The following is a 27,333-nucleotide window of genomic DNA, read 5'->3' as shown; positions in this document are numbered from 1 at the left end:
CCTGTGTGGGAAAAGGAATAAGCTATACAAGCATAAGACCCATTTATGCTAGCATAACTGCATTCACACTATGGGTTGTACTGCTGTAACTGTCAGTTTTAAAGAAAGTCACACTCAACAGCTATACCAGTACAAATACTGTGTGTAGCCCAGGCCTTAGTAATCAAGTACCCAGCAACTGCTTAGTCAAACTTGTATTGAAGCAAGAAAAAAAAAGTGGGGGAGGAGAGGAAGAAAAAATTTGCCATAATGGCAGTCTTGCTAACCTTCCACACTCACAGATGTGACTAAGTTATTTGTGGCTAGAAGGGCCACTCTTAAGACTGCAGTAACACTCAACTGTGCTTGAGAGGTGTGCAAGTACAAATACAAGCTTCATTCCCTCCAAGAGAAAGGTGTGTTGCCCAGCAGGCTTGCTACACAACAGCCAGACATTAATCTCCATCCTGTGCCTCATATGGTAGCAAAGTGCTATGATCTCTAGCAGCCTATAATCAGGGTAGGACATGTTTTTTTTGGCAATCTTAAACTTGATACTTAAGGAAATTCTAAATTTTGATATAGAAAAGGGTAAGATATTCAGTTCCCCTCTATCTCAACTGATTTATGCCAAATACAGATTAATTTGTGCAGGGCATTAACATTTGAAATACAGTAAAGATAACAAAGCTTCTCAAACCCACCCTCTAACCCTGGAAAAGACAAGCTAAACACACAGTGAGTGCCATTAGACATCTATCGCTTGCAGTAGTTAGATTTACTGCAGTTAAATTGCTGGAATAACTGTAAATACCTGTAATGCTACAAGCATACATATGTAAATAAAACCCACAAAGTCAAAGTAAAATTTCTGCAATAAAATCTGTGCCCTTTCTTAGTGGGAAATTGTGATCCTGTAATTCTCCTTTCTTCAGTGTCCAGAACGGAAATGCTCCCAAAGTGAAAAGCAAATTTTCAGCTGTGATCTCAATTTCTGGCAGCCTGAATCACAAAAATATTAACTTTCCCCTCTCCGCCAAAAAAAAAAAAAAGAGAAAAAAATCATCCATCAGTTTGACAGCATCTTCATACTGCATTCATTGAGCCCAGTTAGTTTGGAAAGCCACAACTTGTGTTGTAGAAAGGAATAAGAAAAACCTACACATGAATGCCATTTTGTACAACTGACACACTCTACAGGAGCTGGCTGAGTCTAGTATTGGTTTGGTCCGCAGTTTGTTGTTACTGACTCTTAGGAAACATTTGTTATAGGTTTGTACTTCTTGAGTCTGGTCCACTGGCCCGTGGCATAGTTCATTTCAAAGACTGTGTCAACTAACATGGTGGTGCTCCCAGTGCCATCGGCCTTTGGTAAAACTTCTGTATGCTCACTAAGTTTAATCTGAATGATGTCGCCTTGCTCTTGGCAAGGATTCTCTGTGGAGACAAGAATTAAAAACAAAAACAGTTAAGCTGCAAGTTAAGATCCATTTCAACACAGTGTGTTAGCAAAATTTAAGGGTAAGGAAAAACTTTGGATCTGTCAGGACCACAGGGAGGAGGGAACCAAAAATTTGATAAGTTACAGTATCACTAGCACCTAGAACAAAGCTACATGCTGCTTTCATAGCTCACATTCTGAGTTCACGAAGTATAACAAAGGGAACTCAACACCAAAGTACTGAATTAAGGAGATGACAAAGGTAACTAGGTTGGGATGGCTGGAAAGAACATTTGCACAACTTTGTGTGGCACTGTAATGAAAAGATCTTTAGGATCTTAATGTCAGTTCAGCTTTAATCTTTAGAAAACTAAATTATACTGCTAATATAGTTTTCTGAAAGTCTTAATAGATTTCATTTATTTTAGAAGATGGGATGAACACTGCTTCAGTGAAAACCTCTTTCAAATCTACACTACAATCCCACCACTAGGAAGAATATTACATGTTACCTTAATGCCATGAACTATAGATAATACAGATAGAAGTTAAGAAATATGGTCATCCACTTAACCAACTCCACTGTAAAAGGGCAGGTATTGCTATAAAATATACATCTCAAAATAGTTTGCATCCTATTATAGATATAAAATAACTCCTGCATTGCAAACATTGTCTATAAAATTCAGTTTGGAGGTGTTTTACATGTGAATGCCATTTTGTACAACTTACATACTCTACACAAGCTGGCTGATTATAACTTAGTTTGGTCCGCAGTTTATTGTTATGGACACTCTTAGGAAACATTCATTTTTAGGTTTGTACTTCTTGAGCCTAGTAGGAGCTTCTTGCTCCTGGAATCCCAGGAGCTGTCTAGGGCCAAGAACACCTTTTCTCACTTGTGCCTCACAAGGTGCACAGGACTTTGTATTTTTTCAAATCCAGGCTTCATCACAGTATTTCCTACCTTTGTCATTTTGACAAAGGGTTACAGTAATGCATTCTACATGGGTTATGCTTCAAAGTGCTCAGACACTATAGTGATGAGCACCTTATATGCTAAGACAGATATTACTGCTGGTGCATTGGTTAGCTCCAGGACCATTGCATCAGTTCTCAAGAATTGCAGTAGCATTGAATTCTCTAGCTATACCCGGGGTGCTAACTTGTGGTATACAAAGCCCTGTATGCCTTGGGACAAGGTCTTCCCTCCCTGAGATTCATCAGAGTATTGGAAGTCGTCTGAAGGACTTGAGTCAATATTTGCCGGATTTAAAACACTGAAGAATTAGTGAAAGGCTGTATACTTAGGAACAGGCTCTATACCTCTCACTCATCTTGCTGTGACACACCAGCACTCACTGGGCTTCAGGACAGCACAAAGCCTATTCACATGTATTTTTTTACCTGACAAGTATGGACTAGTCTGGTCTGCAGGGATAACCCCCCTCTCCAAGAGCCACCGTGAGCAATGGTATTATGGTTATTTGTTATTTAGTGAATTATGTGCATGTCCTAAAGGGCACATTTTGTAGCTCGACAAAAATACAATTTGTCAGGGCAGTCAGAAGACAGCACCCCTCCAACCAGTGTTCCTTGTAAACTGAGTGCTTGTGCAGCCGCTTAGGGGAGATTCCAATGCTGCACAGCTGATTCGCAGAGTGCTCACAGTTAGGCTTGTGTTTCTCTTAGTGATGCGCATAGCAAAATGTATTCCACACATGGATGGAAAAGATTAGAGGAAACATTGCCTTCAACCATGACACAAGATGCTTCAGATTTCAGCCGGTATGTTGTCACAGCCATGCCATACAAGCCTTCCATGCATATTCTAGGGGCAGCTGTATAATTCAGCTGTTACCAGAAAGCAAAGTGAAACATACCATCTCTCTGCCCCGCCCCCCAATTTTTACATGTAAGACCTGCCCAGATTATCACTAAAGCATCATCTTTATATTTTAGTGGTTCTAGACCATATTTCATAACATCTATTGGCCCTCAAAATAATGCTAGTTTTACGTGCCTCTGGATCCTGCCATGAACCCAAGAATAAGAGCCTTTTCTGGCCTGGTAACTTTGTTTGCAGTCTTGAACATTTCCTGTGCAGCATACATTTGCTCCCTCTGAAAGATATTAAAGCAAGTGCATCTTAGTGGAGAACACAGTCTGTTACATTCAGTATCCAAAGATAAGACACCAGTTTCATGGCGATCTTTATTCTTATAGAAAATATGTCCACTCATTCCTTTTTGTAACAGGAACATGGTGGCACGCATTGCTGAGGGTGCCAAAGAATTCACTTTATAAGCCCCACTGTCATACAATTTTAATGCAGTCACTTTTCGTGACAAAGCATAGCCTCTTGGTGACCCCTCCAATCCACTTTTCCTTATGGACTACACCAGCACATTTTGTATTTAAAACTTAGCTGCTTCTGCTGTAAAAGTTCCAGGGGTGGGGGGAGAACCCCACTTTGTTCCCTTGCCCCTTCTGCCCACACATAGTCAGCAAAGTGTTAACATTTTATATGAACGAAAAGGCACTGAGGATAGTCAGGAGCAACTGCTTCTTCCACCCTTTTGTGATGTTACAGATTCTTTCTACCCAGACTGGCAGGCAACAGGGCTGCTGCTGGGACAGTTTCCATGAAAGAGATTTAAGAAAGACATAGAAAAGAAAATAAACTCAACTTTTTCTTAAGGCCCTGATTCTTCAAATGTCTATGCAAATGTTTAACAATGAAGACTCAAAGCTCATGATTGAGGGCTTCAGCTAGCAGGATTCAGGAAGGAATTCCAGCTCCCAACTCAAAGATGGCTACAGCTGGAGGTGGACACTGCATGGAGGTAGTCCTGTGCTCTGCAGTGGTACTGTACATTTTCCCCCTCGTATGCTTCACTGGCCTGTTCTTGCTCAGGGTCTGTCTAACTGAGAAGGAGTGCCCCCCCCCCAGGTTAGATTGTGTGTAACCTGGGATGTAAGGGGGAGTATCTTGCCTTCCTCTGCAGCATGAAACATGGGTCACTTGCCAGGATCATCTGGGGGTGTCTCACTTAAATCATGTTCTTTCCACTGCAAGGGCGTTGGGTATCGCTACACTTCTGTCCCTCACATCCTGCCTGTGGTACGTAATAGTCTGGTTCCTGGTGGGCTGTAATACTTTGGTCTAAGTTTGGTTGTTGGGTTTAGCACACAGGTGCTGGATGGCATTGGTGGTCTGTGACATACATGATGTCCGAGCAGGGATCTGATGGTCCCTTCTGGCATTGAACCTGGGACTACTCATGCATTAAGGTTACAATCTCTAATCAGCAACAGAAAAGATATGCAGGAAATGTCAGCTATACAAAATTACTAGACTGCATTTGACCATTTAAAACTTTCACTTAGAAACAATCAGTTGCTATCTTTTTCCACTGAATGCCCTCTGTGCCAGTTTATAAGCCCTCATCAGCCAAACAAACAGCAGTTATGGTGGAAATTCACCCTACCTCCATTTCTCTCAATGTGTGATTTTTAACAACCTCATTGGAATGGTTTATGGTTACGAAATACAAAAAATTAGTTGGGAGAAGGGGTATTACTTAAACAACAAGGAAATCAAGTAAAGAAAGCTTCCTTACTGAACTATTATGTTTGCACAGATAGAAATCACAAGACACTCAAAAACACTCAGTAGCAACATTACATAGATGGCAGAGCACTTCTACTTTCTTTGGCTAGAAGATACTCTCCCCGCAGCCTCATGAATACCAAAATCCAGCATCTGCCAAGCCATCAAGAAGAATTAGACTGTTTTTCATCTACAGATCTGTTATTACTTACTGTCAGAGAAAGGCTTTTCTTGGGTGGTGGCTGCTGTGGAGTTTGGGGGACTACTTGTGGAGGTTGTGCTACAGGGGAAATGGCAGGAGGCGTCGTAGGTGTCAGAGGTGAGGTAGGTGTAGCTGCAGCTGGATTGGAGTTACTGTTATACATGGGTGTTCGCTGTTTAAACTGAGCAGGAAGAGGAGTAGTATTTGGAGCTGTAGGTTCGTCGGGTTGCCTATTCGTCTGCAAGGCCTCTCGCACAGATCCAGCTGCATGAACAAAAGTAACAATTTTTTAAACAATAAAAAACCACCTGCAATTGGATAACGATCTCAGACACCACAGTGCATTTTAAAAGTACCTACATACAGGCAGAGAAGAGTTCCAGAGAGCCCAATTTTAGTAATGTGATTAAGTGAGCCATTTATTTTATTTCTAGATTATATTTAAACTACATTCTCTCTCCCTTTCCACTGCATTACCTTTATCGATAATGAAAAACAGGGGCCTTCTACCAGGCAAATCTGTGCTGCACTATACTTAACACTGAAACTTGTATTGAATGGTGTATGCTTTATAAACTTGTGAGTTTCTACTCCATAATAAGTATAGCACAATTCTTGTAGGAAGACCTATCATGCAGGAGCTGATATTAGAGAAATGTTTCATTATCTAAACTAAAAAATAGAAACAACTTCCAAAAGGAAGTCAGAATTAACTACACATCTCAGTCAGTAAGGCTATGTCTACACAGCAGCATTATTCTGGAATAACATAGTCCACGTCTACACAGCAAGCAGTTATTTTGACAATGTCTAAATAATGGTGTCGCTTATTTCAGTTTAGTCTTGCTGTGTAGATGTGCCCTAAATGAACACTGATAAGACAGATTTCAAAACAAGCTAAGCCAGGGGTGGGCAAGAGGCTGCCAGTGGACCAGATCTGGCCCGCGGCCGCCTTGCTGGAACTCTTTGGCACAGAACAGTTCACACTTGAAAAAGCCAGCTGCTCCCCCTTCTGGATAGCTGGAGAGGGAGGATGGAGACATCTCATGCTGTTCCCGCCCACCCAGCAAAATCTCTTAGCTCCCATTGGCCAATCTTGACAAAGCCTCGGCTGGGTTGATTTAGTTGGGATTGGTCCTGTCTTGGGTAGGGGGCTGGACCTGATGACCTCCTGAGGTCTCTTCCAGCTCTATGATACTATGAATCTATCAGTTTCTGGCCAATAGGAGCTGAGAATTTTTGCTGGGAGCAGGGGCAGGGTAGGAAGCCTTCTCCCTTCCTCCTCCTCCCCCTCCCTTTCATGCCCAGAGTGGAGCCACATGGAGCAGCCTGCAGTAGACCGTCTGCCTCAGGTTTCTGCTGATAAGCGCCTCTTAGCCAGAGCCTCCCTTCACCAACTCTCTACCTCCCTTACACATACTCAAACCATCTGCCCCCTCCAGCACACATGCCCCCTCTCAGATCTGGCACCCCATCCCCTTGCCCAGATCACAATCCCCTCCTATCCTAGGTCACATCCCAAAATCCTGTATGCCAGTTGCCTGTCCTAGATCACAAATGCCTCCATCCAAATTCCTACCCATGCCCCATTCTCCCTCCGGCATCCCAATTCCTTACCCCAAGCTCCCATCTGCACCCAACCTCCATCCCAGACTCCAGAATTCTCCATTAATATCCTGGAAGAGTGTGGCCATTGACCACTTTCCAAAATCTTGGGAGTACCCTCCTCCACCCGTAAAATTATAGCCCACCTCTGGGCTAAGCAAAAGGAATTATAGAATTAAAATGCAGTCCCTGGATCACTACTTGTTTAGATGACTGCTGGAAAGGAAAGGTTACTGGATGCTCTCCTCTCTCTGCCAAAGCAGATAAACTAGTACAATTAACCTCCACATCCCACAGACTAACTAGTTGAAATCCACTATGACCTCAAACATTTTAGAGGAAAATCCCAGACAGTGATATCAGCCATAGCCAATCAAAGATTCTACAATGTATTAAGCTATTATCTTGTCATTTGAAGACTTCCACAAGGCCTTACAAATTGTATCTATCTATGAATAACTTAGCTTACTTTACCACATGCAGATCACACTTGGCTTAAAGAAGCTGGGTAAAAATATCAAAAGCCTCATGTCCCACTGATTCCTAAGTTATATAAGGGATATTGAAAATGCTACTACTATTTGACAATGGTTAGCACCATTATAAACCATTTAGGACAAAAAGGCCTTAGGGCAGTCTTTGAATTCATAGTCAATTGAAACTAGACTGGGAGAACACAGACAGCAAAAGAACAAGAAAAAATTGGGAGAAAAAAGGTGCAGCAAAACACCACACCAACAGCTTTACTCTTGAGGTTGTTAATATCTAAAGTGTTTCACAATGCAGTTTCCTGTATTATGTTTTATGCAGAGTCAAACTATAAAGCAGTTAGATCCTGAATATGTGAAGTATGGCACTAACTAATTTAAAATATTCCCTGCCACAACAATGAAACAAAAGATTTAAAGAAAGAGGGTCTTAACCTTGACCATGAAAACCAGGTAGGGCATTCAAAGCCACAAGGAGTATATGGAAATAGAGATATGGTCACCACAAAGTAAGAGGGAAAAGGACAAAAAGAAAGAGACAATATTATAAATCTAAGGTTTTCAAGAACTTTTAGATCAACTGAAGCATAGGTAAACATGGTAAGGGGTTAATCAAATGGTGAACCCCTTGTAAACTTGAGGGCCACTTTAAAAATAGATTTGCCTATTTATATCATGCCAGTTGGGATGAACAGAAAATGTATGCATAATCCAGACTGTATGCTTGAATAAAGCCCCCAAATTCAATGTTCATGTGGTTCTCTAGTTTTCACTTTAAGATATTTAATCTGGTATAACTTGTGTTTTTTACATTGATTACTGTGGCTCAATTTTCAAATTGTGCATCTAGTTTTAGGAGCCAATTTTTCCACCCACAATGAATTACAGGATTAACTATGAACTGCAGGAACATTTAACTCATTGAAGCTCATGGACATGGGCCCTGAAAAAACAACCTCTGGCAGGCTTTGATGTTTACTCTATAAGAGTAGGAGGGAGGTTTGTATTAACTACAGCACACGAAAGCCAATGAAAGCACAGTACTGGGAATTAGGATCTCTTCATTCAATCTCTGGTTCTAGCATTAATTTATGTGATTCCAGGCAAATCATTTAATCTCTGCATCTCATTTTTCCCATCTGTACAACAGAAAATACCTAGTGGACAAGGATGTTGACAGTCTTAGACTCTTAAAAGATTTTTGGAAGAAAGATCTATAAAAGCTCAAATTATAGTAAATCAAAACATTCGGTCTTCATTATATGTACTTTAATTAAACAAGATAATGCTACACTCTCTGGCTACAACATACAGATATCACACGTACTCCAGAAGAAACAGCTGGAAAGAAAAAATAAATGTGCAACTGGCAAGGCTCAGAAATTCACGATGCTTTTTCTGCAGTTAGATGCAATGCTTTATACACTAGAAAATAAAACTAGCTGCTGACACTGCTGGCGCTTCAGGCTATGTACTTTCTAGAGCTGCCAAGATGCAGCCAGAAAGAGATTTATGCAGGATTTCTGAGAGACTTGGAGCTCTGTTTCTGAGCCAAGCTTATGTACATTTTATATTTAACCATCTGCAGTGACCACTGTACCAAATTTCCTTTAGTGAGAAATAAACATTGCTATGGTAGAAATCTGTACAAGCATAAGGTTAAAGAATGTTACATGTAATTGAAATGTCAGTTCTCTGTTGACTTTGAATTTATCCCCTAGTGCTTTATTAGAGAACTGTTATTATTTAGGTGTATTAGTTATAATTAGGACTGTCAACTAACATGCATTATCGCCTGTGATTAACGCAGGGCAGAATTAACTAATTAATTTTTTTTAACGCGAGTTAATCGCAGGCATTTCTGCTGTGGTTGCATTTTAAAGGGGCAGCACCGCACAACTGATCCTGGGCTCTGCTCGGACTGCCCCTTTGAAACGCCGCTGCGCATATCAAAGGGGCAGTACTTTGGGAGCCAGGGGTCAACTGGACTCTTCTTGTTTAACAGCACGATTAATCACGGTTCATTTTTTAAATCACATAATTAATCATGATTAATTTTTTAATTGCATGACTGCCCTAGTTATAATATAGACATGTATGATGACAAGTCCCTGCTCCAAAGACTCTTTAATTAAGAATACACAGACAAGGGGGACAGAGGAGGAAAAAGCTGTGTATGCACATGAAGTGGGGGGATGTTTAAACCCTTTGATTCCACAATTCATTCAACACTTATTGTACTCCTTCCCTATTTTGTATTGTTAAATTTAGTCTGATTTTTTTTTAATATTTAAGCATTCAGCTGTACCCAATTGATCTTCATAGAAACAGAAAGGAAAAAGATAAGAAGGTGGATAGAAAGATAGGTTGCTGTTGAACACCATGTGTTAAAAGCAGTAAGCTTTTTAAATTACACAATTATTATTTAACAATTGAGAAAATATCACCCTTGCTTTCATAAACCCAGAGCCATGAGGCAATTTTTGGACCACAGTGTATTCTTATTGGCTGGGCTCGCCAAAGCACAGCGAGCCCCGCTCGCCAGCTGTACTGTCCGGCAAGCGCAGATCGCCCAAACCCAACTCTTCCGGGTTACAATCTACTCACCATGGGCGAGTAGATTGTATTATTTGTCAAACCCTGTTTATTGGCTTATCAGATTGCCTATGAAAAAGCCAAACAAGTGAACCATTGAAGGAGATAAAGAGCATCTTAGCCTTTGTCAGCTCTATAATTAAAAATTATTACATAGTTATTTAAAGTAAGAATTTTCCTTTTAAAAATACTGTAAATGATGTGTCTTTTGTTACTAAAAACTACAGATCTTTTGCAAATCTTTCACAAATAATCCTGTTGTTGAAGTTAATGGGATTACTTACAACAGAGAGGGTTGATGGATTGTGTCCTGCATTTGTAATTACAAATGAAGGGCAGCAAAAACATATATGAAAACCAATGTATTAACAATCATTTCTGCTACTGGCATTTCTACTTTACCTGGCTGCACTTCAGAGCTTGGGATATAAGAGGAAGATGGAACCACGCTAGGGGTTGCAGGCAAATAGCTTGTAGAAGGTAGTGCAGACTCATTGTTCAGAGGGCCAAGTTTCTGTAAAACAACAAGTGTTGTAAATGGTTTTAGAGTTTTGCAGCCATATATTACGTGACTGCATGAAAATTCTGACACTTTACATACAATGTTAACTTTGTCATTTCTTTATTTCTCCATTAGCTCTTTCTTTTTGGCATTTGTATAAGAATTTATTTAAATGGGTGATTTTTCCAGTTATACGAATATAGTTAACTGCTATTATATCATTATCTCCACACATGGAAACTCCTATTCCTTATCTTAAGGAGTGTCTTATTGTAAATGGCTTCCAACACTATATAATACAACTCCAATTGTCCGGCATCCAGCACTCCCAATAGTCCGGCACCAACTGGAACCCGGAAGTGCTCTGGCCAGCTGGACAACTGGAGCTGCAGCGAGCCCCATGGGTGCTCGCAGCTGGGAAAGAGAAGGGGAGAAGAGGGGAAGGGGATTATATCCCTGTCACAGGTCTGTCAGAACCTGCACTGCGACCGGCTGGGAGGTGGGGGCAACGGCAGAGCGAGAGGCAACCCTCCGCCGTTTTGCAGGAAGGCGGGGGAAGCCCCACGCCGCTGCTGAGAGTTTCCGGGCGGGGAGCAGGCTCCCCACCCCCCAGACTGCAGTAGTTATCGCTGAGCAGGGGGGCGAGGGGCAGTGCTGTGGGATCAGCCTGGCAGCACCCCAGCTGCTCTGCTCTGCAGCTTCCCCAAGTCCGCTGCTCATCAGTTTCAGCAGCGGCGGACTTGGGGAAGCGGCGCAAAGCAGAGGGGTGTGGGGTGCTGCCAGGTTGGGCCCGCAGTGCCGCCCCTCACCCCCCTGCTCAGCGATAACTACTGCAGTCTGGGGGGTGGGGAGCCTGCTCCCCTCCCGGAAACTTGCAGTGGCAGTGTGGGGCTTCCCCCGCTTTCCTGCAAAATGGCGGAGGGTTCGCCCCTTGCCGCTCTGTTCCCCGACCGCCCCCCAGACGCAGTGCGGGTCCTGGCAGACCCGTCACAGCCCCCCGCCGGAAATACCTCCTGATACTCCGGCATATCCAATAATCCGGCACCACCTAGGTCCCAAAGGTGCCGGATTATCGGAAGTCTACTGTATAAACTAAACTGGAAGAAGATACTCTTCTTCTAGAATAAAAAAAAAAAGTGTTCACGCAGGCCATGTCTACAATAGAACATTATTTTGAATTTACCAAGTTCGACTTCTGGGCACCTGATTTTACAAATGCGAAGTTCTGTGTCCTCACTATAGGGAAGAATTGAATGTAGTCCAAAGCAGGCTCTTTTAATGTGGATGTGCTGCCTCTGGTGAGCTGCAGGAGGCCAGTTAGTTTGAATTAGCGGCCCAGAGCATCCACACTAACATTATTTTGGACTTACAAGTACGGGAATAGCGTTATTCCTCATGAAAATCAGGACTACAGAGTTCAAATTCCAGGCCCCTTATTCCAGAATAATGGGCTTTGTAGTGTGGATGTATCACTTACAAAATTGACATTGGAGGGCTAATTTAGGACTACGGTCTTACTGTGGCCTCATCTACAGTAAGACCTGAGTTATAATGCTGTACCTAGTGCAGACTGAATTCAGAATCTACTTTTCCTGGCATAACTTCTCTATGCATGTAAGTTATAGAACTCCAGAAACTTCCTGAAAAGTTGTCAATCATTCAAAGTTTCTATAGAATTAGCATTTTGTAATGATAATCCATATTTCTAGATCCACAAACTCTTCACGTCCCCTTAAGTTACATTTATCAAAGAAGCTCTCACTCATTCTCCTAGAATACGTTTAAGAGTTCATTCTGCATTGTTAATTGTTAGCGAAATACAAACAATATTTTGTGAAATTACAAATAATTATTCACTTAGAGCTAAACTTGAAACAGGATACAGAACAAATCTTTAGAATAAAATATGCAGCACAATTCTGTATTTCACTGCAACTTAAAGTCCTACCTGGGTAGATACAAGGCCAGCAGCATAATCTGGGGTTGCGTTTTCTACTACTGTTTCCTCTTTGGCTTGTTTTTCCACCACTTCTGTATCTATTGGATAGAAAAGAAGGTGTTAGGAAAGTTATCTTCCTGATATAATTCCTGAATTAGATTTTTAGAGTGATCCATGTAAAAGATTAAGAGAACATAAGAACAGCCATACTGGGTCACAGCAAAGGTCCATCTAGTTCAGTATTCTGTCTTCCAACAGTGGCCAATGCCAGATGCCCCAGAGGGAAAAAACAGAACAGGTAATCATCAAGTGATCCCTCTCCTGTCATCTATATCCAGCCTCTGACAAACAGAGGCTAGGGACAACATTCCTACCCATCCTGGCTAATAGCCATTGCTGGACCTATCCTCCATGAATTTATGTAGGATTTTTTTTAAAATGCTGGTAAGGTCCTGGTCTTCACAACATCATTTGGCAAGAAGTACCACAGGTTGACTGTGCACTGAATGAAGGAAAACTTCCTTTTGTTTGTTTTAAGCCTCTACCCATTAATTTCATTTGGTGACCTATAATCCTTATATTATGAGAATAAGTAAATAATTTTTCCTTATTCACTTTTTCCACATCAGTCATTCTTAGATAACGTGCTAAAATGCCAGTTAAAAAAAAAAAATCAATGTTTCTCGTACAAAACACCCAAGTAGTTTCATAATCAAGCTGAAGCTTAAATTAACCACAAAATTTACATTTCACCAATATATTGAATTTGAGCAGACAACAGACCAGCCTCAGAAAAACAGAGCACAGCTATTCATCACAACTCATTACAATTGTGATTTCATTCATAAAAATATGTTTAACTTGTTTTGCATTATCCAAAAATGAATTGATTTGTTTTCATTTAGTAAATTGCAAAATGAAGAGTGTTCCAAGAAAAACATGCTATCTAAATTGTGTTCTACATGTGTTTAAATAGCCCAGTCTTCTCATTCAGGATTATTATTAAAATAATGCTGAACATATTTCTTTGTTCTTTTAAGATCATTCAACGTAAATCTTGAAGACCCTCATATACCATCCATATATATATATATATATATATATATATATATATATATTCAAAATTGATCCTTTAAAAATTCACTTAGTTATGCAACAGGTAAAAGTATAGACTACACAAAAACATTTCAGAACTTTTTCTAACCTTAACACAAAAGGAGAAGCTAATGTGACATTCATTTTTGTCAGGATGTTTGTGTATTCAAGAAGACATAGATGGTTAGTTCAATCCTTTCAATGCATTTCTAGGGCACACTAATTTAATTAGCAGAATTCAGCAACAAACAAGGCTACCTTTAATTGAATGCATCCTCATGTACATTCCAAAGTAGATGTTTGCTCACCCTGAGCACGAATGTTGGCAAGTTTTTCCCTCAGTGGCATTGGTCAGGCCCATTCCAGTGTCCCCTGCAGTTGCATGCTCATAGCACCCCATAAAGGGTCCTGCCAGTTGTCCACTCTATTAGGGATGTAGGCGACTAGTCAATTAGTCGACCACCCGATAAGCCTAGGCTTACTGGGTAGTCTAAGGGTACGTCTAGACTACATGCCTCTGTCGCCAGAGGCATGTAGATTAGGCTACCAGACATAGTAAAATGAAGCAGCGATTTAAATAATCGCCGCTTCATTTAAATTTACATGGCTGCCGCGCTGAGCCGACAAACTGCTGATCAGCTGTTTGTCGGCTCAGCGCGATAGTCTGGACGCGCGGGTGTCGACATCAAAGGTATTTGTCGACCACCCAGGTATGCCTCCTAGGATGAGGTATACCTGGGTGGTCGACAAATACCTTTGATGTCGCCACCCACGCGTCCAGACTATCGCGCACAGACTGATCAGCTGTTTGTCGGCTCAGCGCGGCAGCCATGTAAATTTAAATGAAGCGGCGATTATTTAAATCGCTGCTTCATTTTACTATGTCTGGTAGCCTAATCTACATGCCTCTGGCGACAGAGGCATGTAGTCTAGACGTACCCTATATCTAGGAGATTCTTCTCTGTTGTTTCAGAGTCCAGAACTCCACCAGCACCTTCCTCGGATCAGGATCCATGTTCTGGTACTGAGCTTGGTGTCAAATTTTAAGACCCAGCACCACAAGACTCAGCTGCTGCTGAGAGCAAGGAATGGTGCCCCTTGGATGTACAGGCCTCTTCTTCCTTCTCTCCTGATGAGGCTGTGATGGGAACAAGCATAGCACCTTCTTGTATGATGATTATAGGGCACACCAGGAGGTCCTTGAAAGAGTAGCTAAAAATCTGGGAGTCCGGTAGAGGAGATTACCGAGTCCTCCCATGACTTGGTGTACTTTTTTGTTACATCAGGCCCTCACTAGTGGTTTTGCTCTTAAACAAGGCCATTATGAACCCCATCAAGGCCTTATGCCAGACCCCAGTTTCTTTACAACCAACGGAGAAAAGGATAGGGGAAAACGTTTTTTTGTTCCAGCCAACGGGGTTGAATTCCTTTATACCCATCTACCATGGGGCTCATTGGTGGTAAGAGTGGCCAAAGAACAGGAGCATCATGGTCAGCTAATCCAACCCCAAGGCCAGAGATGTCAGAAAGTTAGATTTTTCTCCAAAAAGATCCTATTCAACTGGCAGCCTCCAGCTCAGGATTGCAAATCAGCAAGTACTCCTGAGCTGCTGATTTTAATTCTTGGAACTTGATGGCAAAATTCAAGGAATTGCTACCCCAGGAGTCCAAAAGTGAATTCACAGCCCTAGTTGAGGATGAAAAAAATCGGTGGCCAGAGTTTTCCTATCGGAAGCCTTGGATGCAGTGGACTTTGCAGCCCAATTGTTTTGTCAGTAGTTATGGGAAGAGGCTCAAGACCCTCACCATCAACGATCAAGTCTCTCATCACAGATGCATCCGCAATGGGCTGGTCGTGCTCATTTAGGGATCCTCAAGACTCAGGGCCTCTGGTCTCTGAAAGAGCTCTTGCTACACTTCAATGTCAGGAGCTCAGGATGGTTCGCCTTGCCTGTGAGACTTTCCAATCCCATTTGAAGCACATGTGCATATTGGTTCTTACAGTCAACACAACAGCAATGTTTTATATAAATAAGCAGGGTGGTGTATGCTCCTCCCATCTCTCCCAGGAAGTTCTTAGCTTGTGGAAATTCAGCATAGCCCACTCAAAGCCTGCTTTCTTCCAGGGCACAGAACAAGCCAGTGAATCATCTTAGCAGGTCCTTAGCAACCACCACAAGTTGTCCATCTGTCCAGATGCCATCAAAGGCATTTTTCAGAAGTGAGGGTTTCCCCAGACAGATCTGCTTGCAATGAAGCATAACAAGAAATGTCTTCAATTTGCTCATTCCTGGGTCACACAAACACTTTTCTCCTTTCTTGGACAGACCGTCACTTTTACACATTCCCTTACTTACACAATCAACATCACCTTTCATTTTAGATTAATAACTCTACAACCATACGGCCTACCTGTATCATCTATTAGAGTCCATCTAGCTACAATCTTGGCTTTTCACCCATCAGTGAATGGCCTTTGTTTTTTCAAACCATTTGTAATCATTTTCCTAAGGGTCTGGAGAGGTTATAAACCCAGATACAGAATCCACACTCCAGCTGGTACCTCAACTTGGTGTTGGCAAGGCTAACAGAACCTCCATCTGAACCAATGGCATTGTGATCTCTGCTCTACCGATTCTGAAAGGTGGCCTTTCAGGTGGCCTTTATTTCTGCCAGAAGAATCTTGAAAGATCTGAGCCCTTACTTCAGAACCACCTTATAAGGTCTTCAAGGACATGGCTCAATTGCAGCCACGTCCAGCCTGCCTTTCAAAGGTGGTCTCATAATTCCGTAGTAATCAGGATAGAAGACCAGTAGGAAGATTATCTGAAACCACATGACAGCAAGGATGAACTGAGACTCCATGCACTTGGATATCCGGTATGCACTAGCCTTCTACATAGAAAAGACTAAATCATTTTGAAAATCTATTCATCCTTTTATAGCTATGGCAGACAGAACGAAAGGCCTTCCAGTCCAGCCCAGAGAATTTTATCATCCGGTAGCCACACATGCTATGACCTAGCAAAGTTCTCTGCTTCTCCTGCCCTGATGGTCCATTCCACAAGGATGGTCCATTCTACAAAGACTCTTTGGCGGTATTTTTAACTCAAGTTCCTATCCAGGACATCTGTAGAGTAGCAATGTGGTCATTAATCCACTATTTTGCATCCCATTACACCATCACCCAGCAGGCTAGAGATGGTGCAGGCTTTGTCCAAGCATTATTAATGATCAGCATGCCAATAAACTTCAAACCTTCCACCTACATGGTGGCTTGGGAGTCACCTTTGGAATGGACATGAGCAAGCACTTGAAGAAAAAATGGTTGCTAGCCTTCCATAGCTGTGGCTCTTCAAGATTTGTTGCTTATGTACATTCCAACCCCCTATCTGCTCCTCTGTTGAGTGTTAGATATAAAAGAGTTGGTGGGTCCTTTATACCAGTGTTATAACTGGAGACACTGACTGATACCACTGAGGGAAAAACTTTCCAATGGTGGACCTCAGGGCAAGCGAACACCTACTCTGGAATGGACATGAGCAAAACATCTCAAAGACCAACAGTTATGTAACATTAGTAACCATTTTTTTCAAAGGGAGGAATCTCCCCTCAAGTTTACACCCATCTGAATTTATATTAAGTTTAATGAAGAGTGGGATTTACAAAAATGAAATTGTTAGGAAATATCTGGATCCTGTTTTCAAGGAAGCCCAGTTGGTAACATTTATACACCTTACTGACATCATGCTGTACCAACCTAGAGTCTTTCTTCTTCTCTTTGCTTCACGACCAGCGCCAACCATATCCAACTCTGAGATATCTAGTAGCTACCAAAAATAAAAATTATTGCATGTAAATGCATACCAAAGTATATCACAGAAATGCAGGGCTGAAATGAAGCTTGAGAGGTTATTAAGTCTAGTCCCCTTTGCCAAGGCAAGATCAAGTATACCTAAACCACTTCAGAAGGGTGTTTGTCCAATCTCTTCTTAAAAACCTTCAATTCCACAGCCCTCCTTGGAAGAGTATTCCCACAAGCAAACTTCTTCCCAATATCTAATATATATCTCCCTTGCTATTACTTCTTGTCCTTCCTTCAGCAGACATGGAGAACAATTAATCACTGTCATCTTTAAAGCAGCCATTAACTATTAACACATTTGAAAGTTATCATATTCCTCCCCTCAGTCTTCTTTTCTCGATTAAACCTAACTAGTTTTTAACCTTTCCTCATCAATCAGGATTTTTAAACCTTTTTATTGTTTTTGTTGTTCTTCTCTGTACTCTCTCCAGTTTAGCCACATCTTCCCTGACGTGTGACACCCAGAAGTGGACACAATACTGCAGCTGAGACCTCACTAATGTTGAATACAGCAAGATAATTACCTCCTTTGTCTTATTTACAACCTAATAAATACTCTATAATACTAACCTTTTTTGCAACTGTATCAGTTTATCAGCTTATATTCCATTTGTGATTCTCTACAACAGTGTTTTTCAACCTTTTTTTTATAAAGCACCCTTTAAAAAAAATAAGCACCCTAGTACCTACAGTTTTCAAACACACACAATTTTTTTCTATCATTGCAATACATTTGTTTAAACAACTTAATTGGGCAATGAAATGTTTGGGTGTAAAAAAATACAAAAATAAAACTCTGTAAAACTTAAAACAAAAATTCAGTTTTTTCCAAATTTCTGTTGTGTTGACTTACTCCCCAGACTTCTCTCCAGTACCCCTAAGGGTACTCGTACCACTGGTTGAGAAACACTACTCTACAACCATCAGGTCCTTTTCAGCAGTACTAAAACCTCACCAGTTATTCCACATTTCATAGTTGTGCATTTAATTTTTCATTTTTAAGAGTAATACCTTATTTGTAGTATTTGATTACATATTTTGAAAACTAATAAAAAATATTAACTACTATATAGCCACTATCAGCGAAGTATAGTTCTCTTTTGATTAAAGGTTGAGACTGATGGGAAAACGTAAGAGTACTTAAAAAGGCTATCACTTACTTTCACTCCTCTTTCTTTGCGTAGAGGTGTTCTTGAAGGAGGAATAGGGGTTCTGTTTCCAGCAGGGCTAAATACACTAGGTGTTGTGGGACTCCTGAATGGAGCTTGTTTTGGTATTCCTTTGAGCGGGGCTTTGGAGGGGAGGAAAAAAATCAGCAACATAAGTTGTAATGAACGCTCAATTAATTGAAAAGAATGAAGAGATCTGGACTTATAGGGCATATCTACACTGTAGGGCAAAAGTCAAATTAAGATATGCAAGTTTAGGTACGTCAATTGTGTAGCTGAAATCAAAGCAGCTTAACTCGGCTTTTGGCACTATCTACAGAGCAGCAAGTTAAAGGAAGAACACTCTTCTTTTCACTTCCCTTCCTCCTCGTGAAATGAGGGTTACAGGAGTTGGAGTAACAAGTCCTTCATCTCGACATGATTTCAAAATAACAGCTTGCTGTGTAGATGTGCACTATATTATTTTGAAATAACGTCAGTTATTCCGAAATAACACTGCTGTGTAGACATACCCCTGGAGCAGGGCTACTTAACTTTGGAAGCCCTGGGGGCCACAATGATACTCAGCACATGCTGAGGGCCACAACTTAAGTGTAGTGGCATATACATGCAAATATGTATGCTAATATATGCAAAAAGCTTCTTTTACACTGACTGGCATGAATACAAAGCATTTCCCACAATGCCCTGCCACCTCCTCCCTGTACCCATCTGTTCCAACCAGCCAGTCCACTTGCGTCTTTCAATGCTCACCCAACCTGGGAGACACCTTGCCATTGTGGAGCGTGTTCCCAGTGGAGACCATGTTCAAAGGATCCCACCCATGGGCCACATGCTGAGCAGCGCATAAACCAAACCACACCGTGGACTGCGTGTTGAGTAGCCCTACCCTAGAGATTTCTCATTTCTTGTACTGTAGCTTTAAAAGCTTCTTGGATGGAATTGACTATAGATACACATCAGAAGCACTTCAGGAGGCTTACTTTACCCTGCAAAAATCTCTGGCTGAAATACACTGGGGATTGAAGGAGCCATAGGATGGGGTGAGTCCAAGGGGTGCAGCAGCTGGTAATGAGGGTGGATAGCAGCAGAGGGTGCTGGTGGGACTGCATAAGAAGTATAAAGGGCACACACTGAATGTGAAGGATAAGAATAAATATCCATTCCTTGAATGAGGCAGGCCCTTTGGAAAATAGTAAGTAATCATGGAATTAAAGCAGAGATGCACAATTTTTGATGGGGGGGGGGCACTTTGGTAAGTGGACAAGGGCCACACTTTTCTATGGAAGGTGTGGGGGATCTGGGACAGAGGTTAGGTGCAGAAGGGAGTTTAGGCTAGGAGACTGGGGTTCAGAAGAGGGCGTGGGGTCTGACAGGAAGTTTGGGTGAAGGAAGGGGCTATGATCTAGGGCAGGGATTGAGATTCAGGGTCCAGAAGGGAGTATGGGTGAAGTAGAGATGCTAAATATAGGACAATTTAATGGTTGAGTAACCTCACGAATTCTTATTGGTTAGTCAATTATTCTATAGTCCCTGGAGGAGGGGCCAGCAGCGACTGCGCTCCAGCCCCATTCTGGAGGAGTCCCCTGCCATCTGTGCTGCTGCCTCTGATACAGAGGCAGCAGTGTGGGGTGCCAGGAGGGAGCTGGTCCATGTGGGGAGCCAGTTTCAAAAACAGCTCCCTTCATGCGACCCGGTGTGAGTTGGAATTGAGCTGGGCTGCTTGTGCACCCAGCTCCTAATACAGTTTAAATGCAGAGACGTAGCAGGGGTAGGTCCCAGCCCTGTTGCAAGCCAGGACTGAGTTGGGCTGCTGGCCAGCCTGGCAAAGAGGGAGAGGGGGGGAAATGCATGTAGTCTATAGCATAGTCTATGAGCTTTTGCTTATTGGTTAATCGACTACACTATTACATCCCTAGGGTGAAGGAGAGGATTCTGGCCTAGGGGGAGGGACATAGGAGGGGTACAGGGTCTGGGAAGGAGTTGGGTGTGTGACATGGCGGAGTATCAGAGACAAGCACCTCCTGGCTAGAGCCTATCTAAGCAGCTCTTGGCCAGTAGCACTCTCAAGCAGGCTTCCCTTCCCTTCTCTTCCCAGCTGCTGTTCTATGTGGCTCTGTATGCTGAGGGGCAGAGGAGGAAGAGGCTTTGTGCCAGGCCTGGGCCATGCAGCTCAGCTGGCAGCTAGCTGCTCCACAGCTCTCCAGGGCTGCTGGGAACCTCTACCTGGGTCCACTGGCGTGATGGGAACATCTTCCCTGGAGCAGGGGGCGGGGGAGAGGGGCTGTACTGACCAGCTGGCAGGTACTCTACAGATCTATAGCTGTTGGGGTGGCAAGGGCATGCTTGCTGTCCCCCGTGGTCACTGGAGTATAGCTGTCCACTTACGTGCCACGACAAACCCTAACCTTTCTTTAAGTTATAAGAGAAAGCTTCATACCAAATTTGCTGTTCCTACCTCCTAGCGTTTAGGAAAAGCTCTTGAACTCATGGCCAGCCGGCCAGATGTAAATAATTCCTCGCTCTTGTGAGTCTAAGTCAGTGTTTGATAGGCTTTATCTGTATTTTCCCCTATCTTGTGCAGAACTGTTTATGTTCTTAGTCATTATGTTTGACAGTTTTGCACTGTTTTTTAAGAACCCATGCTCACTACACTCACAAACCCCCCTCTGTCTGGCTGTTTTTGCCCTCACGGCCAGAGTTTGATGACATCATTCTGTCACCCATCAAGAAAAACTTTCTTTATATCTAAATGAGAGAGAGAGAGAGAATATACTATTTTATATATAATCTCATCTATAAATGCAAGAAAAATAATCTTAGGCAGGAATGTCAAACTGTTTCACCTGGAACAGGGGAGGGACATAGGTCATATCCCATATTATGTTTAAGTTTACTTCAATTAAAGTGCAACACTTTTTATAATTTTCAGAGGGGGAAGCGAGTTAGCCTGCAACTGGAAAAACTTAAACTACAAATAGTCTAGTAGCACCTTAAAGACTAACAAAACACTTTAGGGTTGTGCCCACCTAAGCTCATAATACCATCTACATGTTTTGTTAGTCTTTAAGGTACTGCTAGACTATTTGTAGTTTGTTTTTACTTTTTATGTTATATTTCCATTGCGCTTCATTGCCCTTCTCTCAGAAATCCAGTTTAAAAAAAATAAACCTTGCAATTTTGTCACAAACCCTATTTGACCTACCTATGAGATATAGACAAATACATTATTCTCTATTGAATAATAAATATAAAATGAGTCATACTTGTTGTATCTATTTTTTTGACCAGCCCCCTCCCTTTGGCATGGAAAGGCACTCCTGCAGTCTTCTTGAGCTGCTGTGCAGTTTCTGTTGCTAAAAAGAACAAGCTTTAGTTATTTCAAAATCTGAATTTGAAACGAAAACTACTGCACATCCTATAATAAATCCTTTTAGGGCCTAAGTACAAAAAAGGAAACTAACTGATCTGGTCATCAATGTTTGACAAATCACAGTCCTTTTAAGTTACAGAAGTAAAAAAGTTAAAAAGGTGAACAGATTTTCATTCAAAATGCTTAACTCCTCAAGTTGATATTTTAATTCAACCAAACTGACTAATCAAGTCACATATAAGGTAAAAGCAAGTTGCTACAGCAAAGTGCAGTATACAATACAATGTTTTAAGCTTACTCAGCTAAAGAATGGCTGACTTCCTGCCTGTTAATGAAAATCCTCTTGGCTTTCACTCTCAGTAGGCACAGTGAGCATTGAAAGCATACATTGGCTGCCTCTGCTCCCTGTTGCAAAAACATATGGCAAAATAAAGCTCAGCCAGGTTTTAAGTCCATTTTTGTGGTAAGGACCCCAGGCATCTTAACCAAAGTGCTCCCTGATTAAGCTCTAAAACTGACTACTATATGTAACCACTAGAGAATCTAACCCTACTTAAAAAAGAGCCATTTCTGCACCTTCAAATCTGAACAGCATTTAAGACTACAAAAACAAGACTAGCAAATTAAAAGGGTGATAGCCAGAATGGCTTTGTCCTGATTGTCTACACATTACTGCATATTGTGGAAAAATTAATTACCACATATTCTTGTAAAAGGGGGATGATATTCTTCAGTATAGGAATATGTATCAAACTGAATTCTATGCCGTCCTTCTACAATCCTGTTTGTAACTGCATATGATCAGCTAGCTGATTTATTACTTACATTTCTGCAAGAGTTCTGCTCGTAGAGTGGCACTTTTGGGTTTTCTTTTCAGCTGGAAGTGTTTCACTGGGGGAGTAAGTGGCCCAGCTAGTGTTGTCAAGGCATTTTTGTTTAAATACTGGCACTCCAACGGCAACATAGCTGATGTTTCACATTCACTTACTGTGTAGAGAGAGTTAACATAATGCATGTGGATAAAATGACATCTTCACAGATAATTACAAGGCAGACAAATTTTATATAGCTTGTGTAGGTGATTTTTAACTACAAAATATTTATTCAGTGCTGAGGGAAACTTCTATTTTGCTCAATCAGTATTCCAGAAACCTGACAACTCTAGCTATATTGTAGTAAGCGACCCTTCACCGGGATTTAATGAAAGAGAAAATACATTATTCTGAAGACAAACACATTAGCTGTGTCTAGACTGGCCAGTTTTTCTGGAAAATCAGCCGCTTTTCTGGAAAAAACTTGCCAGCTGTCTACACTGGCCGCTTGAATTTCCACAAAAGCACTAACTTCTTAATGTAAGAAATCAGTGCTTTTTGCGAAAATACTATGCTGCTCCCGTTTGGGTAAAAGTCCCTTTTGCGTAAAACTTTTGCGCAATAGGGCCAGTGTAGACAGCTGAGATTTGTTTTGCGCAAAAAAGCCCCGCTCGCGAAAATGGCGACCATGGCCTTTTTTTGCGCAAAAGCGCGTCTAGATTGGCCACGGATGCTTTTCCGCAAAAAGTGCTTTTGCGGAAAAGCGTCCATGCCAATCTAGACGCTCTTTTCCGAAAATGCTTTTAACGGAAAACTTTTCCGTTAAAAGCATTTCCGGAAAATCATGCCAGCCTAGACGTAGCCATTATGTTTGTCCAGTCCAGCAGTTCCCAACCTTTTCCAGATGGGGACCCATTCTGACAATTCAGGAAGATTTAGTGACCCAAGGCAATTAAAAAACGGGGGCAGGAGGGAGGGCAGAGCCACCTGGGGAGACACTTGGTGACCTTTTTGAAATGTAATGGTGACCCATATTTGGATCCCGACCCATAGGTTGGGAAACCCTGATCTAGTCAAATGTAAAGTTACTTTAAAAGTATTGTACACATTTCAGTACTCTGAAAAAAACGCTGAAGATTCATTCTCAGAAGCTAAATTTAAAAGAACAGAAACCAGAAACACTATCCAGTAGACCACAAAATTCTGAGAGGTGAAAATTTCTATCAGTGAACGATCATTCCTATTTTCAATCATGATGCAGTAATCTTTCCAATGAGTTTTTCTATTACCTTGCTATATCCTGGCTCCTACAACCATTTCCGTCCATTACATTTGGTGGCTCTTATATACTTCCCACTTTTGGGATAGTTCCTTTTGTTGCAATAGCACTAGTACAGCATCTTTGGTAGCAGTAACTATGGAATACTAGCATACACATGGCTCAAGTATTTTAACTGCCAGTCTAATCTACCCTAATGCTCTCATTGCTGCCATCATCAGTAAAGCTGCAATAATGGTACACTTCCTAAGAGCTTCTAGTGTAGGCCAATGTTCCTGCTAATCTTTTACATCCACATGTGGATTTTCTCATCCATGCCCGGAATAATTTTTTATGTGCAACAAGGTACATGCAAATGTGCACCATCAGTAAAAACACAAAACCTAGCTGTGGGCACTCTGCTAATCAGCTAGGCATCATATGAGTCTCTCCTGAGCAGTCACACAAGCACACAGCTTACAGGGAACACTGCTGTAGAGGCAGTCCATCTGTATAGCACAAACAGATTTACACTCACATCCTTAACTAGGCTTCATAGAGATATCTTCCCACACAAAACTCACTGCTTTGAGATCGGGCTTTCAAGACAGAAAGCATTATATTATGCTATGGTAAATGAACCTCTCCTCTAATGTGGTAGTTTTAAGTTCAACAATGGTTTTAAAAAACTTCCAAAAACAAATAGACACCTGGAAGTCCCTTGAAGATTAGTACAAAAATGCAAGACAGGAATAAAACAATGTTTAATTTATGATCTTGTAAAAGTTATAAAAGTTACACAGGTTGAACCTCCAAAATCTAAGATTCTCTCATCTGACAACATCCATGGACTGGCAGGACTATGGATGTTGCTGGATCAGAGAGCCCTGGCACCCAGGAGTGCGAGGCAACAACGGGACCAGCAAGCTAGACAGGGCAACAACAGAACCAGCAAACCTTGTCACTGGCAGAGATCCCCAGTCTGGCAGGGAGAAACAGGGCCACAGAGGCCTGAGCGCACTGTCCCCACTTCATTCTGGGGAGCTCCAGCAGGCTGGAGCCTAAGTCCAAACCCTGCTGGCTGGAGCCCAGTGGCAGTGAGACCAGAGCAGAGCTAACTGCAGGGAGGGGGGAAGCATCCTGGAAGGCCAGTGGCAGGGGACCTCCCCATATCTGGCAAACTCCCTCATTCAGAATGGATCAGGTCCTGATGGTGCCGGACAAGGGAAGTCCAACCTGTATTAATCATACATTAGTTTATTTCACTTCAGAAACTGCTAACATAATTCTGTTGCCTCACATGGAACAGTTCCTAGGGCAAAGTGCTGTGGGTTAGACCTATATTTATTGCTTCCCATTAGACCTGTGAACACACAGAGTGTAATCTTGACCTCACTGATGTTCACCCAAAATGGTTTGCTTGCAAAAATATTCAAATATTCGTCAAATATTCAGTGTAATTTTAGACAAAATAAATTGCTTACCTTTTTCCCTAAGTTCTCCTAAAATATCTTGAACATTGGGATTCTGTTCTTCAAGATCAAGGTTAAGGGAGCCAGTATCTGGAAAGGATTTTAAAATATCAGCTACCATTAAGACCCAGGGGTCTGAATCCAAGGTAGCGAGCTGGATAATTTCAGTCAGTGCACCTTTCATCTAACAAAAAAGAGAAAAGAAAATCAACAAATTGGAAATAATTCTAAGAAGGTTACTTTGTATTTGGAAATATTTTCATAAGCTAGCACAAACATGCATAATATTTACTTCCTGCGGGAAACCCATATAAATGATTGTGTTTAACTGTATTACGGCAAGGTCTTTAAGCCATATGTCCAGGGTCATCATTTTTGCTAGAATTATAATACAAAGAAAAAGTGTCTTCTAAACACTTATTTCTGAGAGTTCAATTGGGGAAAGAGTCACAAGTGGGGGGAAATTTTAATAGAGCAAATTTATTTCAGCTACTAATCAAAATATCTATTATTTAGTAGCATAAATAAATACAATCATTTTACTGAAATTATAAATTGAATTTTGTTTTTTAATCATTATACTTCATTGACAGGTAGCTCAGTTCCTGAGAGAGTTTTAAAAAGTTTTAAAATCTGAATTTCAAGTCTTACTTGAATGTTAAAAATTGAATTTTTAAATCTCTCCTGTCTTTTGCAGAGCTAAGACGTGGCTTTAGGCAGCATGTGCTTATCAGAGCACAAGAGAAAAACCGAGTCAATATAAACTATATGACCTCTATTAAGACATATTGGCAATAAACAGGATTAACACTATGGGTTCTAAGATAAAGTGCAGGAAAGTAAATGTTAATACTGAGAGGTAGCCCTTTCCATATCCTATTATCATCTCATATTGCAGTACACATTGAATACCTGCAAACAGTATAAATTGTGCAAACACCACAAGACAAATCAAGGAGAGATTGTAATCCTTAACTCTAGATTTCCTTCCTCTTATTAATTTATAACAGGCCTTTTGTAATTTGAACATATTTTGCTTGTTTAAAAAAAAGCATTACATCAATATAGAATACCATTATATTATATCCTAGTTCTCTCTTCCTTTTCCAAGCATCTTTGGATCTCAGAAAAAGTCCATGTTCCTTTTGATTTTGCTGATTACATAATGACCCCCCGTTCCCCAATATGTACCCCCCCCAAATTACATAAAGCTAATTTAGGGCCTCATATATGCTGCATACAGAAATCTCCATGAGTTTCAAATATTGGCTCCCCTTCCAAACCTCCCTCTCCCAAATAGCCACGAAAACAGTGATTAATTGGTAATGAAAGAAGTGCCAGAGCTCAAGCAAATTTTTTTTTTGTTTACTTTCATAACTGATGCAGCAAGCCCAGAGGTACCAGGGCTCTGAACTGCCAAGTCTAGAGTACCAGGCTCAACCCTGCAACAAATTAACCACTTCAAAAAAAGTATCAGCATAGAACAGAGGGCAAGATGGCCAAATTGGGCTTCACACTTCATCAGAGCTGCTTCCGCTACATTTTATAAAACGGAATAAAGTAGGGAATGGGAAGGAAGAGTATGATAGTTCTCAGGACAAAGGATTGCTTTTACCTCTCCAGTCAACAGTGCAAATTTTAAAACTTGAGAATAGGGATTTTCAGGGATTGTAAATGTGAGCACATAGTCAATACTGCTTTCAGTAACTTTAAGGCAAGAATGCTAGAACCTGACTAAGCTGAGTATATTTTGATTCCCACAAGTTTAACACTGGTTCAGCTGAACTGATAGTTCTTTTTTTATACATTTCTTCAGTCAACATCTTTTTTTCTCCTCTTTTCACCATTCTATTAATGTTTTTTCTTCAGGCTGCTTTCTACGTATGGTCACGCACTCTCATGCCCTCCTCTCTATATCCCTCCTC

At 41.4% G+C, this 27,333-nt stretch overlaps 1 protein-coding gene across 1 annotated transcript in view; it reads right to left on the bottom strand.

Moving 5' to 3' along the window:
• Positions 1 to 814: 814 nt before the first annotated feature.
• Positions 815 to 27,333, bottom strand: part of NELFA (negative elongation factor complex member A) — a 36,711-nt gene continuing 10,192 nt past the window's right edge. The window contains exons 2-11 of the mRNA XM_075930889.1: positions 25,421 to 25,592; positions 22,692 to 22,853; positions 21,760 to 21,849; positions 18,485 to 18,615; positions 17,220 to 17,289; positions 12,374 to 12,462; positions 10,326 to 10,437; positions 5,246 to 5,499; positions 3,444 to 3,543; positions 815 to 1,416 (exon numbers count right to left, since the gene is read on the bottom strand). Coding sequence (XP_075787004.1) covers positions 1,232 to 1,416; positions 3,444 to 3,543; positions 5,246 to 5,499; positions 10,326 to 10,437; positions 12,374 to 12,462; positions 17,220 to 17,289; positions 18,485 to 18,615; positions 21,760 to 21,849; positions 22,692 to 22,853; positions 25,421 to 25,592 — 1,365 coding nt within the window. The 3' untranslated portion in view covers positions 815 to 1,231. The remainder of the gene's footprint in view (positions 1,417 to 3,443; positions 3,544 to 5,245; positions 5,500 to 10,325; positions 10,438 to 12,373; positions 12,463 to 17,219; positions 17,290 to 18,484; positions 18,616 to 21,759; positions 21,850 to 22,691; positions 22,854 to 25,420; positions 25,593 to 27,333) is intronic.

The sequence above is a fragment of the Pelodiscus sinensis genome, chromosome 5, assembly GCF_049634645.1.
Source record: "Pelodiscus sinensis isolate JC-2024 chromosome 5, ASM4963464v1, whole genome shotgun sequence".
NCBI lineage: Eukaryota > Metazoa > Chordata > Testudines > Trionychidae > Pelodiscus > Pelodiscus sinensis.
Note: the sequence above shows the minus strand (reverse complement) of the source record. Positions and strands in the feature narration are given on the sequence as shown.